This window comes from Geotrypetes seraphini, chromosome 12 (assembly GCF_902459505.1).
Source record: "Geotrypetes seraphini chromosome 12, aGeoSer1.1, whole genome shotgun sequence".
NCBI classification, from domain to species: Eukaryota; Metazoa; Chordata; class Amphibia; order Gymnophiona; family Dermophiidae; genus Geotrypetes; species Geotrypetes seraphini.
This window is the reverse complement of record NC_047095.1, coordinates 56,407,934-56,422,739: the sequence shown is the minus strand read 5'-3', so window position 1 is coordinate 56,422,739 and position 14,806 is coordinate 56,407,934. Positions and strand designations below refer to the sequence as shown.

The following is a 14,806-nucleotide window of genomic DNA, read 5'->3' as shown; positions in this document are numbered from 1 at the left end:
GGCACTTCCCCGACGCTCCCTTGCTCTGGATTGGTTCGGAGGGGCGGAACGCGCTCCGTTTCCAGGGTGATTTCCCGAAGGCCTTTGCGCTTCCAACATGGCTGCGCTCTGAGCGCTCCGTATCGGGCTCGTTTTGTTTTACGTTCTCGTTTCTCGGCGGGACACCGGAAATGGCCGCAGCTCGCCTCTGGCACCGCCGCTGCATTGTAGGGTTCAGCAGCAGCCCCCCGCCTTTGGGCCGCCGCCTCCTGTCAGTATCGGCGGCCCTGTCAGGTCGCTATATCCCGCCCCCGCCGAAACGAAAAGTGTACGACATCCCTGGCATAGAGCCCATCACTTACGCGGACCGAATGCATTACGTGCCTTGGCTGGCGAAACCCAAGTTCGACCCGTGGATTAGAGACTGGCACGATCCTTTCCACGGTGTAGGCAATGCCCCTAAGGAGCACACACACTACAAGGAGAAGCCCTGCTACATGTTCCACCAGAACACACGCTTGCTAGAAGGTAGGGCATGCTGTGCAACAGAAAATAGTGGTAGGATTAGGGTTACCACATGGCTCCGGAAAAAGGTTCTGTTTCTATTGCTTTTTCAGTGGATTTCTCAATCCGTCCTCCTTTTTTTTCTGGAGCCGTGTGGTAACCCTAGGTGGGATGAAGGGAACTCAGAGGCCAGAACTTTGAGAATCAGGGCATCAGATATTTATAGGGAACGGGCTACTGTCCTTATTGATGAATCTGTTGAGCTTAGGAAGTAGAACAAGTTGGTACTAGAGAATGACACGGTGAAAAAATTGGTCCCCGTCACCGCCCCGTCCCCGTCTCACCATCCCCGTCACCGCCCCGTCCCCGTCTCACCATCCTCTTTACCGCTCCGTCACCGCCACTGCCATCCCATTCACCGCCCCGTCACCGTCACTGCTGCATACATAAAAGCCTCAAACGGGTACGATTTTATATACTTTTCTAATATCTCCCCTATGTATCTGCCATTGCCCCCCCCTGTGTCCATATTCCATCCACATGGCATGTCCCCTTTTTGTCTCTGTCCCTATGCCCCAATGCACATAATTTCCCCTCTTTCTGTTACCTTCCTGTGTCCAGATTTCCCCTATCTTCCTCTTCCATACCAGTGTGTCTCTTCTTTTCAACCCCATCTAGCTTTTTTCCCTCTTTCTTCCCCCCCCCTGCTTCTAGCATCTGGCTCACCTGCCTGTCCTTCCCTTTCTTTCCTGCTGTGGGTTTTTCTTTCCGTTTTCATCACCTTGGCCCAGAATCCTTTTCCCTTTCACTCCCTCCTTACAGTCTGAGCCGGGAACACTAGCGATCGCACGGTCCTCGCAGCCCCCACCCGCCTGCCCAATCGATCCTAGTGTTTAGCCAGCTCTCTCCCTTCTCCTCACCTTAATTTGCAGGCTTTCTTTTTCAGCGACCTGCACGCTTTCCCAAAGAGCCGCACACGCGCGCCTGCTCAGTGTTCAATCTTCTGCTCTGCTGCAACTTCCTGTTTCCGGTTGCGTCAGAGCAGAAGATCGAAACTGAGCAGCAGCGGGTGCGCGGCTCTCTGATAGCGTGCGGGTCGCCGAAAAAGAAAATCTACAAACTAAGGTGAGGAGAAGGGAGAGAGCTGGCTAAACACTAGAATCGATTGGGCAGGCGGGTGTGAGCTGCGGGGACCGCGCGATCCTTCATGCCTCACTGCGGGGACAAGACCCATTCACCGCCCCGCGGGCGGTGAATGGCCTTGTCCCCGTCGCCGCAGCGACTGCTAGTTTTCTTCCCCGTTTTCGGCGGTGACCCGCGGCTAAAATGCGGTGGCCGCGGGTAAACCGCCACCGTGTCATTCTCTAGTTGGTACCTCACGGAGGGGAAGATTCTCAAAACTAACGTGGTCACTAAGCTGGTTACAGCAGGTTTAGCGTCCATGCATTTTAGCAGTAGATTATCAAAACGGCTTACTGTGGTCTTTTCTGAGCTTTCTAGCAGTCTCCGACTCTGCCATGCAAATGTATTACAATGAGGTCATTAATATTTAAAGAAACACTGGGCGACTCTCTAACCTCCCTGGCCTACATTTGCTGCAAACTTTTCCAGCAAGTCTGAGATGTCCTAGCCCTGATTGGCTCAGGCATTGACAGGAAAGTAGGCTTGACAGGTAAAACCTGCCAGAAAATTTTGCTGCCCCTCCCCCAGCAACGAGAGAGATGCCCACTCCCTCCTGCCATCATACAACAATCCCCGACCACAACCCCTAACAGTTGGAGAGATGCTTACTCCTTCCCGCTGCCATACAATCCCCTGGGAAGCGGGAGAGATGCCCACTCCCCCCTGTTGCCATGCATCAATCCTTGACACCCCCTCCCCCTCCCTGGCACCAAGAGAGATACCCACTCCCTCCCAGCAGTGGGAGAGAAGCCCATTCCCTCCCACCACTTCCGTTGTACCCCCAACAACCCTCTGCCACTCCCCCTTGTTTACAAAGGCTGGCCGGAGGGATGCCTGTTCCTTCCAACCAGCAGGCCCACCTCTTCAAAATGGTGGCCCTTCCTCCCCCCCCCCACCCCGTGCATCCCAGGATGAATAGGTAATTGTTGCTGATGTTCTATTGATTTTGTTTTACTCAGCTTTGCAAACCCTGTACTTCAAAAATATTATCTCATCTTTTGTCAGTTAATAATTACTTACATATGTCTTAACCATTATAGAAAAGCAAACAAACAAAAATCATATAGGTTTTATGTCTGGATTTTTTTAAAGTTCAAACATTTTATTGACAAGTTCTTGCATTTTAACTGAAACATAAGTATTTTTAGAGTCATGATCCAATCACATGGAAAAAGTGTCCCAACGACTGCTGTAAACCTATAGGCACAGTCCACCCAGGAAATCTTGTACTGTTGCTTTAAAGGGTGCTAGGAAATGCTTTCTAGTAAAGAAAAAAATGTCTTAAAAATAGCATGAACAATTAATCCTCTTTTGGCTTTGATCAGTAAGCAGGGCATCCAGAAATGGGAGAAAGGTAACCAAAAAAAATCCATTTAATTTTTAAAGCAGAATCAATGCCTTGTGTGTGTTTTCTAAAAGTGGAAATTTTTAATATATAGCTTTACAATATATAAATATTAGAATAATTCCAGCTTGGACACCAAGTTCATTGGACTTCTAAAAAGCAGCTTTCTATCCTGTGCAGATTACATCCTCCTGATCAAACACAATGCACATGATATCTCTCAAAATTATGCAGTTGCATAGACAGAACACATACCTGGGCTACAATTGGTAAACTCAAACTAAACACAACAAAAAACAAAGTCCTATGGTTTCACAACATCTCACAAACACTTCCCTCAGGAACATCTCTAAACCCCCCCTACAAAACTAGTGCGGTTTTTAGCACAGGCTGCTGCAGTAATAGCTCTGATGTTCATAGGAATTCGATGAGTGTCGGAGCTAATACCACTATGGTTGGCACTAAAAACTGCAATACTGTTTTGTAAAAAGGAAGGGGGGGGGGGTGTAAATATAGACAAAACCTCTAAAGTCCACTGAATTATACTCAACTCTACCCTATCTTATGAACCCCAAATCTCCAAGCTATGGAAAAAATCTTCTAAAGCATGAGACAAATAAGACTACCGTATATACTCAAATATAAATTGAGATTTTGGGGTCAGAAAAATGGGGGTCTCGGTTTATATTTGAGCCACCACCTGACCACTTAGTATAGCTGTCCTCTTCCTGCTGAACTACATCGGTGTCCTCCCTTCTGAACCGCTATCCACAATACACGCATCATCTCCGGAGCCGCTATCCATAATACATGCCCTAGTCACTGATACCCATATACCCGTTGGTTCCACTGCTACAGATTTGCTGACCTTCATTTACCCCCCAGTCCTGCTGACCTCCGATCTGCTGTATGTTGAACCGGGCGGGGCACATGCTCGAGGCCTGCTGGCTCCTGCCTTCTCTAAGAATCTCATAGGGAACGGAAGCCGTTGGACCTTGAGCATGCGCAGATGCTCAAGGTTCCATCTGGTTCAGCATACAGTGGATCGGCCGCAGCAGAACCTACAAGTGCATGGAGGTCAGTGAATCTGCAGTGGCAGCTGAACCAATGGATATTTGGAGGACATTGACTTAGGGGGTGGGGGCATGTAATGTGGATAGCACCCCCTCCACCCCAAAATAGACTGGATAGTGACCAGTGGCATACTGGGGGGGGGAGGTGTTTTGCTCCAGATGCTCTGACGACTGGTACCAGCATCAAGAACTTCTTCTGGGCAGCAGCAACAAAACTAGTGTTTCCCAGTTCACTGCACTTGGCATTGGGCTTTCCTCTGTGCCGGGTCCTGCCTTTGCGGAAACAGGAAGTAGACGGGACCTAGCCAAGAGGAAGGGCTGATGCGAAGAGCAGTGAATTGTGAAGGTTGCGCTGCAGACTGGAGGGTGACAAAAAAGAGAGAGGGGATAGGTAGAGAAATGCTGCATCTGATTGGGGAGATGGGGAGAGAGGGAGAAGAAAGACCAGGGAAGGGAGAGGAGACAAGAGATGCCAAAACATCGGGAAGTGAGGTAGAGGGAGGGAAAGGAGATGTCAGAACATGAAGGGAGAGGGAGAGATGGACGAAGAAGAGAGGAGAGAGATCCCAGGGCATGGGGAAGGGAAGTAGACCATGAGATGAGTTGGGGTGGGAAAGGAGAAGGGAGAGATACCAGAACAAGGGGGAAGGGAGTGGAGACAGAGAAAAATGGAAGCAAGAGAGAAAGAGGGCGGATACTGGATGGAATGTAGAGTGAAGAGATGAGAAGCAGAAATCAGAGCTTTCAAAAGGTAGATAAAAAATTATTTTTGTTGCTGCTTTAGAATAAAGTAGTATTGTAGCTGTATTGATAAACATTTATAAATAGAAAATTAATGATTTATCTTTTGGATTGGTAAGTTCTTAGACAAACAGCTGTGACATTAATTCAAAGAATCAGAAATTTAGCAACAAAAGGGTTAAACAATTTTAATGACTTATTTGTTTTTGCTGAAGGAGTAAAGCAAACACTCTGGCTGAGCAAATCAAAGTTAATAGAGGGTTTACCTCCGAAAATCCTTGATATTACTGAAGATCCAGCTTACCAAATAGCCAACCAGGATGAGAAAGTACAGAATATTATTCGCCATGCTCGCTTCTGGAGCACCACTGAAGAACTATCAACTAGACAGAAATTTTGGTAAGTTTGGGGACTTTGATGCACTGGCACAAAACTTGGAAAAAAAATTCTTGGTTAAAAAAAGTATGTAGAGATCCTTTTTTTCTAGGCTATTGAATATTTGGAGATGGATGCTTTGAGGATTATCAAATCTGTTTCCTTGACTTTGTTGAAACTTGCTTCGTAGATGTTAGGGGCCCCTCTTACAACGTTGCGGTAGCAATTCTGCTGTGGTAAATGCACTACTGAAGCTCATAGGAATTTAAATGGGCTTTGGTTCATTTGTTCTTACAATCACTACCGTTGCTTTGTAAAAGGGGCCCTAGGTTAGATTATTTATTCTTGATATACTACTACTACTTATAAAAGTGGTTTACAACTCAAATAATAGAATTTAGAAAGGAACTACAATATTTTATCGGAAAATTCTCAGGTATGCCAAAAAAGAGATTCCTTGATACCATTAAAAACTTGTCCCCTAATCCACCTAAGTCAATCGGAAAAATGAGTTTTTAATACCAATTTACATTTGCTAAAGGATTCCTCTGCAGCATAGGGGAAGGGAACATATGGAAGAGCTAAGGCACGCATTTTTTTTAAAGAGAAAAACATCTCAAAGGTGGCAGATGGACAGTTTTCTCACCAAAATTCCTAAATCATGATTTTTGAAAAGGAAGAAATGGAATGTTTTTCATGGAGTTTATCCATATAGCAAGGAGGTGTGTTGGAGGCATGTTTTGGGCGGGATTTAGGCAGATTTTAAAATATAGTCTTTTTTTAACGATATGGAAACTGAAAAAAAGATCCAGGGCAAAAAATTACATTTTTATCTAGACCTATTTCAGCTATGACTAAGTCAGAAAAAGGTGTTCTAACTGAGCACTGTAGGGATTAAGACTTGAACCCCCCCCTTAATCCCACAGTGTTCACCGACCCCTTCCAGCCCCCAAAGATGCTACAGTAGCAGTGTTCTCCCCAGAAATTTTTTCCAGCCGGGTGGCACGAAAAAGTAGCTGGGTGGGGTGGGGTGGAACGGGGAAATTTGGTGGTGGAGAAAATTAAATGTGCACGATTTTTATTAGTTAGTTATTATTAATCATTTTCCAACGCTCAATATGAGTTCCTTTTTTAAGGTTTGACATTTAGGCAGTGTACCAGTAGCATTTAAGCCACCCTTGAAAAAAAAGTAATGCAGATCCTCTTATTCCGAATAACTACTTGCCAGTATCAAACCTTCCATTTCTTTCAAAACTACCATACTTGAGAGAAAGATATTCAACCAACTTCAAACTCATGTTGAATCAGTTAATACTTTGCATCCTGCGATAACAATTCTGCCACAGCAAATGCACTGAAGCCCATAGGAATTGAATGGACAGTGCATTTGCCATGGGAGAATCACTACTGTGGCTTTGTAAAAGGGGCCCTTATTGAGTGAACTCCATAGTCACCTGGACCAGTGTTTCTCAAATTCTTCAAGCCAAGTATACCCTATGTCATACCCTAATGCCATATACTAATGCCAAGTATACCCTAAGTATACCCTAATGCCAACCAAGTACCCCAGCCCAAGCTCCACCTCTGACCCCACCCCCATTATAGTACTAATTGTAATGTAATTTCTTCCATTCATTTTTCATGTACACACAATATAATCTTATTAATTCATAATGGTAACCACAAAATAAAAACTGAGAAAATGTTAATCATTTATATTTGGGGGGGTTTCAAAGAGGTCATGGCAGTTATGCAATCAGTAACAATTATAGAAATAGACAAATTTAGTGCAAAATATAGACAGCAGATTATAAATTCTCAAAACTGACACATTTCGATCACTAAATTGAAAATAAAATCATTTTTCCTACCTTTGTTGTCTGGTGATTTAATTAGTTTCTGGTTGGACTTCCTTCTGATTGCATCCTTCCTCTCCTCCGGACCTCAATCCCTTCCCCAACCAACATCTCTCTCTGTCTCTCCATGAGTTCAACTTTTCTTCCTCTCTCCTCCACCCCTATTGGCAACATGCCTCCCTCTCTTTCCTTCCTTTGTTATGATCCTGCATATTCTTCCTCAGGGACTCTCCCCCTCCGTCTCTTCTGTCTGCACCTCCCATAGTCCAGCATCTGCCTCCTATCTTTCCACTTTGGTCCAGGCCTCTCTCTGTCTTTCTTCTGCTTACAACCCCTCCCAATGTCCAGCATTTGTTCTCCTTTCTTCTGGGTCTTTCTCTGCCTCTCTCTCCTTCCTTCCTTGTCTAGAATCTTTCCACCTCTCTGCAGTCTCTCTCTCTCTTCCCTCTATACACCCCTAAGTCCAATATCTGCCTCCCTCTCTTCTGCCGCCCCTTTGTTTCAGGTTTCTCCCTCTCTCTATCTTCCTCCTGCTAACATTTTGAGTCCTCCCACCTTTGCAGTAGGGGAGGGAATGAGAGAGAGACGGATACATGTTGCCAATGGGGGCGGAGGAGAAAGGAAGAAAAGCTGGACTCAGAGGGACTCCAGAAATACATTCATAGATTTGCAATACAGCTTAAAATTCAAAACAAACAACAAAGATTACTATACCAGTGCAAAGTTTTAGTTCTATACAAGCCCCAAACATCTCTGAACAAATCTCTCCCTTCCCACCTACTTGCCCAGGACTTTAACTCTGAACCCTTTCCATATGTATATATGTGTGTTCAAAAGCATTGCAAAGCAGTAATACTATCCAAAACATAAATCCATATTAATAACAACATTTGCAACTCCTCTCAACTGCCTCACTCTATATCGTCCAACTTTAACCCATATGTATGAATAAACAACCAAATCTGTAACTCCTTTGGTACATTTCACTCCATGTATGTTAATTTGTAATAAAACAAGGCAAGCGATCCATCAAAGAATCCAACTTGAAACAAAAGAAGATAGGCAGACAATAAGGAGATTCAAATCAGGTTTCGTGGGAGAAGGGAAGCTGGCACGCATAGTGTTACCGATAGAACCCCGGAGGATGGGTTCAAATCGCTTGCTGGCGCTTAAAAAAAAAAAAAAAAGTCAGGCTGAGGTGGGAGTCATAAGAACATAAAAATAGCTTTACTGGGTCAGACCATTGGTCCATCAAGCCCAGTAGCCTGTTCTCACAGTGGCCAATCCAGGCTGTGCTGGCTGCTTGACGAGGATCAACCAGCTGGAGCCTTACAGATCCCGAATCAGGGAACTTGTTTGTGTTGCAGTTACAAAGGCAGTGTGGGAGAGACACCCTGAGGGAAGGGGACATAGTCGACATGGAACTTTTTTTTCCCCAAAATGTTGCTTACTCAGAATGTTACTCACTGGAGGAAAACAGCTGCGGTCACCTAAATTAGCCAGGTGGAGCGCCCAGCTAAAAGGCTCTAGGGAGAACACTGCAGTAGACTAGAGAATGACACGGGGACAAATTTGTCCCCATCCCTACAGGAACTCAATTTCCCTGTTCACACAGAGTTTTGTCGCTGTCCTTGTCCCATTCCTGTAAGCTCTGCTTTAACCGAACAAGCCTCGAACACTTATGATATTTAAGTGTTTGAGACTTGTGCTGATGTGGACAGAGCTTGCAGGGACAGGAAAATGTGTCCCCACAGGGATGGGGGAAAAATTTGTCCCCATGCCATTCTCTACAGTAGACTCTCTGGCAGTTCCAAATATTATGGCCATTCCTAAGAAAGCAGCAAGCAAGTGAATGGAGTGGCCTAATGGTTGGTGCAGTGAAATGTGGGATTTGGGTTCAAGTCCCACTTTAACTGTTTCATTTCAGTACAAATATGTCAGCTTGGGGAGATATGATTGAAGTCTACAAAATCCTGAGTGGAGTAGAACGAGTACAAGTGGATCGATTTTTCACTCCGTCAAAACTTACAAAGCCTAGGGGACACTCGATGAAGTTACAGGGAAATACTTTTAAAACCAATAGGAAGAAATTTATTTTCACTTAGAGAATAGTTAAGCTCTGGAACGCATTGTCAGGATGTGGTAAGAGCAGATAGCGTAGCTGGTTATAAGAAAGGTTTGGACAATTTCTTGGAGGAAAAGTCCATAGTCTGTTATTAAGAAAGACACAGGGGAAGCCACTGCTTGCCCTGGATTGGTAGTATGGAATATTGCTACTTGTTGGGTTTTGGCCAGTTACTAGTGACCTGGATTGGCCACCGTGAGAACGGGCTACTGGGCTTGATGGACCTTTGGTCTGACCCAGTAAGGCTATTTTTACCTAAATATATAAGTGATGTTGTAATCATTCTAGTGGTGAATCTTTAGGTATAGTAGGTTCTCTCTTCCTGGGGGACTCACAATATAATCTGAAGGGATTTATGTGGGATTTGCACTTGGGTCCTTTTATGTGAAGAGCATTGCACAGACCTCTAGGCTGCCCTTCTGCACTGCTGAAGTGTCTTTGTGGCCAGTTTGCTAGGAATGCTGCCAAATCAACTCATATATAACTTCCACAAGTGATAAAGAACCAGTGAGCTTAACTATGCATACGTCAATGCTCAGGTATTCAGGGATTTTCAAACAGCCACCCAAGTAGCATAACTCATGGTGGTAAGATTCTCATTAATCCCAACCTAGCATTTATGACGTTTTGATGAATTTTTTTCTTTTTACTTATTTCATCTATGTAATGTACTTTATGTATGTATATAAAGCCAACTTAGCTTTTATATATATGATTTCTGTCCCCTTAGCTAAGTTGGCTTTATATACATACATAAAGTACATTACATAGATGAAATAAGTAAAAATAAAAAAAATTGTCAAAACGTCATGAGTTATGTTACTCGGGTGGCTGTCTGAAAATCCCTGGATACCTAAACATTGACATATGCATAGTTAAGCTCACTATAACACTGGTTCTTTATCACTTGTAGAAGTTATATATGAGTTGATTTGGTGAATTGATAAAGAGGAAAGAAGTTTGAGGAATGCTGCCAGCCAGATGTCCTAGCTTGTTTTTCTTCTTTTTTTCCCTGAGACTTTTTTCTTGAATGGTACTTTCAGATGGATGTGTTGAGGATAAAAAGCCTCTAACTCAAAGCCATAATTGAACCAGAAATGTAGATGTTTTTCTGGTTTGGTTATGACTGAGCTATATATATCTTTGAGACGTTTTCAGCAAAAGGTCTCAATTTAGTCTTAGATATCATACTGAATATACCCCACCACATAATTGAGAGAATTACCATGAACAGCTTTGACAGTGAGGAGTAATAATATCTCTATTCCTTTACCCAGTTTCTCTGTTGGTTTTTGTTTTAACTCTTAGTTTTATCAAGGCACCACTGCACTTTCTTCTTTTCTTTTTGGAATTAAATTGCTCTATGAATTTGTCCCACTTAACATATAATTTTACATATTAAAATATAGTCCTGTAAACGGTCTCTTGTTTTGTTTTTGTTTTTTCTTTGAAGCCCTACCCTTTTGCAGGACTTGTTGCATTTGTGTAGCACCCTGACTAGCAGCTGTCCATCACTGTTCGAGAGGATGTTGGCAGAGAACTACCAGCCAGCAGCTACATGGCTCAGAGGTTGGTAATCCCTGTAGGTATGCATCACTGGGAATAGGCCACTGCCCTGCTGATGCTATTACTTATAATACCGTGTTTCCCCGAAAATAAGGCAGTGTCATATATTAATTTTGGGTCCAAAAAATGCATTAGGGCTTATTTTCAGGGGATGTCTTTTCTTTTTTTTTTTCATGTACAACAGTCATCTCTCCCTATCTCTCTTCACCCCAATTCTTCCTCTTTCCTTTCTCCCCCTCTCCTTTCTCCCCCTCCCCCACCCTGTGCAGCCTCTTTCCTCCCCTCTCACTCATCCCCTTATGCAGCATTTTTCTAATCCTCCCTCCCATCCCCCTGTGCAGCAGAACCCCACTGACCTTCCCACCGTGAGACTGACATACCTCTGCTCCGAGGCCTCCAAAAACAGCAGCGGCGGCAGCAGTGCTCTGAATGGGCTGCTTTGCGGTCTTCCCCGCTGGGGCCAGGTCTTCCCTCTGCAGCATCTTTCTATTCCTCCCTCCCTCCCTCCCATCTTGCTGTGCAGCAGAAATGTAGAAACTGACAGTTGATAAAGACCATATGGCCTGTCCAGTCTGCTCACCCATGAGTTCTTCCTTTTCTTTAGAGATCATATGCATTTGTCCCAGGCTTTCTTGAATTCAAATGGTCTTCACCAGTGTTCCCTCTAAGCTGCGCTGGCGCACAAAATATTTACATCCAGCGCACAAGTTTCACGTCACAGCGCACGGCGGGCAGGGCGGCGAGAGGAGAATCGGGCGAGTTGGCTCATAACTTGCTGGCGCCCGATATTTGTAGCGCACAGCGAAAAAAATTTTGCTCACAACACCCGCCCGCTTAGAGGGAGCACTGGTCTTCACCATTTCCACTGGGAGGCCCGATCCATGCATCCATTACCCTTTCTGTAAAGATAGACACAGACATAATCTAAGGAAATATCTCCTTTCTCCTTCATCCAAGTTTATTTGTTATTTGATATACCATTTGTCAAGAAATACTTAAATGGTTTACAAAAAAATAATGTACTTAAGAACATATAAAATCAATTAAAAGAGGAAAAAAAATTGCAAAGGGGGACGTATAATGAGAGACTGACTGGAAAAATAGGGAAGAGGGGGAGCGGGAAAGCCAAAAATACATCAAAGTTAAAAAAAAATAAAAAATGGGGGGGGGGGGGGCGGGAAGAGAAAAAGCGGAGAGCACAGTAGGGAGGGGTTCACTTCTAAAGAAGTGTTTAACTTTCTGGGCTTGCAGGAAGTGCAAATTTCAAAGGAAAGCATTTCAGGGGTTGAAGGCATCTCTAAAAAGGAACGTTTTTAATTTGGATTTGAATTTGTCTAGCGAGGGCCCTAATGTCTATTGGGAGGGAGTCACAAAAACAACGAAGGAGACCAGATGGTACTCAATCCATTTGTTAATAAACCAGACTTGATCGTGTTTCGGCCTCAAAAGGCCTGCCTTAGGAATCTTGATGTTAACTGATAAAACCATAAGTGTATGAATCCATATGTCCAAATTTTATTATAAGATCTCTTTTAAACACCAAAGTAATAGTTTGCAGCGAGTCCAGCGGAAAATCGCATGGAGATGAAAATGAATTTATACACCCATGGTTTTATCAATTAACATCAAGACTCCTGAGGCAGGCCTTTTGATGCTGAAACACGATTGTGTCAAGTATGGTTTATTAATAAATGGATTGAGCACCATCTGGTCTCCTTTGTTGGTGTTTTTGTGTCTCTCACTCTTGTGAAGGCAGTTTCTCCTGGTTGTCTATTGGGAGGGAGTTCCATAGCAAGGGAGCTGTGACCAAAAAGATGGTTTTACGGGTGGTATTGTATAAGATCTCTCGTATTGATAGAATGGCTAGCAAATGTTGATTGGTTGATCGTAAAGTCCTAGGGGGGTATAGGGGATTCAATGTTTATCAATGAAAGCAGATGTATTAGTGTGGATGGTTTTGTATGTGAGTAGAATTATAAGTTATATAGTGGCTGATGGGTAAGCAGTGGGCGTCGTGGAGGAGGGGAGTGACGTGATCGAATATTTAGCTCTGTGGATAAGTTTGACTGCTGCGTTTTGTAAAATTTGTAGACGATGTATTTCCTTTTGGGTTATGCCCTGATTATAAGGAATTACAATAATCGATGTGAGAAATGACAAGGGAATGAATCAGGATGTTGATTGAAGGCGGGTCAAGTAGTGAGGTCAGAGATTGTATTAGTCGGAGTTTATAGAAACACTTCTGGACGACTTCATATAGGTTTAGATTTTTATCAAGGATAATTCCTAACAGTTTAACTTTAGAACCAATCTTAATTGGGGTGGAATCTATACAGATTGGTAGGGATAGGACTTCATTATCTGAGGTAGAAAACAGCACACTTTTTTTGTTTTAGGTATATTCAGCACTAGTTTGTTTTGGAAGAGCCAGGAGCTAATTTTACTGAGTTTCGAGTTTGTCTCAAATCTCTTCGGGGACTGTAGGATTCAGAGGGTGAAGCAATCAGATGTCATTTGCATAGGCATAGACAGTGAATGTAATGGATTGTGCTAATGTCAAAAGAGGGGCTAAGAAGAAGCTTCTTTTCAGTTGAGGGAGACTTGCCTCCTGTGCAGTTTTGCTGCAGAGGTATTATAAATGTCTCTCATATCTCTCTCTGCTGCCGTTCTTCCAAAGTAATGAGATCTTTGGCCATTTTAGTAGCTGCCCTCTGGACCAGCTTTTATTCTTTTTATACTTTGAAGGATGGACCTCTAGAATTGTCCACATTACTCTACTCTAAACAGGACCTCACCAGAGAATTGGAAAATTTGGAGGATTCTTTATATTGTGGGTGTAGAGTGAATGGAAGTGTGTTGTGATATTATGTGATGCACGTGTTTGGGAATGGTTACTTGGAATAAATGTTAAATTTATTTTCATTATAATAAGCTTTGATTTATTTGAGTAGGTTTTGTCTTTGAAAAAAACCTATTTTTTAGATAATCCCAAAGTAGTGATTGTTTACAGTGAAAATAAAATTTACTCGGGATGGACTTTTATACAAATTTTATTTGAAAAATGTACCCATTCCTTCCGTTCTTCTTTTACAGAATCGAATCTCTTACAGGTTCGCGGCACAAACGGTTGGCTACTGAGTGCCAAGAGACCACTAGCACCTCTGGCCTCCAGGGATGAAATCCTGACCACTGAAAACCATGTTCTGGAGACCTTCTATCCCATTTCTCCCCTCATTGATCTTCAAAAAACTCAAGTGTATTTGGAGAAGAATGATACAGGTAGAACTCCATCTGGCCTCAGGTTAAAATCAGACACACATTGGCTTCCCTTGCGTTTAAAAGAACTAAATGCTGCTATTTGGTTGAAGCCACCCATTATCCACCAGCTGCTCATCTTTATTCTATAAGTGCCCCTCAATCTGCCAGTGGTTTGTCGAAGAGGTGAAACTTTTTATTTTTTAAAAGACCACTAAAGTTGGGAACATAGTGGACTTGGCTGTACCTAGTTCTAGTTTTTGATTGATGGTTTCTTGTAAAGTTTTAAAAAGGGGTTTTAGTAACTCTTCTCTCCAGCCTTCATAGATTTGAAAAATCTCTAAATACAGTCCTGGGAAATAGTATGAAAATATAGGATGGAACACTTGGGCTCTGCTATAGCTGTGCAATTAGGTTTAAGCGTTCAAATGCCTGGGCCAGCGATACAGAAGACAGACAAAAATTGAGCTGAGAGCTGGCAGCTGCTCAGGAAACTTTGGTTTCATATGACTTTAATAGTACTGTGAGACTTTGAGAGAGAATAGCTTCACTAGACTCGTTAATGAAAACAAAAGCTTCCTAGCTGACATGATGGGCCTTGTTGTCTAATGTGCAGGTTTTCAGGATGGATACCCCTACCCTCATCCACATACAGTATATATCTCCAATAGCAACAACAAAGGCAAGCGATTTAAAGAATATCATCTGCGAAGCAAGATGATAATGTTTGCTTTTGGGAACGCTCTGGCCAAGGCAAAAGCTCTGTATGCAGTAAGTAGAAACTCTTTTAAAGTTGATTACAAGT

At 43.3% G+C, this 14,806-nt stretch overlaps 1 protein-coding gene across 3 annotated transcripts in view; it reads left to right on the top strand.

The window, feature by feature from the left end:
- Positions 1-27: 27 nt before the first annotated feature.
- Positions 28-14,806, top strand: part of MRPL37 (mitochondrial ribosomal protein L37) — a 38,585-nt gene continuing 23,806 nt past the window's right edge. For all 3 annotated transcript variants that reach the window (XM_033916269.1, XM_033916270.1, XM_033916268.1), the window contains exons 1-5: positions 28-507; positions 5,040-5,223; positions 10,634-10,749; positions 13,840-14,025; positions 14,618-14,772. In XM_033916269.1, coding sequence (XP_033772160.1) covers positions 171-507; positions 5,040-5,223; positions 10,634-10,749; positions 13,840-14,025; positions 14,618-14,772 — 978 coding nt within the window. In that variant the 5' untranslated portion in view covers positions 28-170. The remainder of the gene's footprint in view (positions 508-5,039; positions 5,224-10,633; positions 10,750-13,839; positions 14,026-14,617; positions 14,773-14,806) is intronic.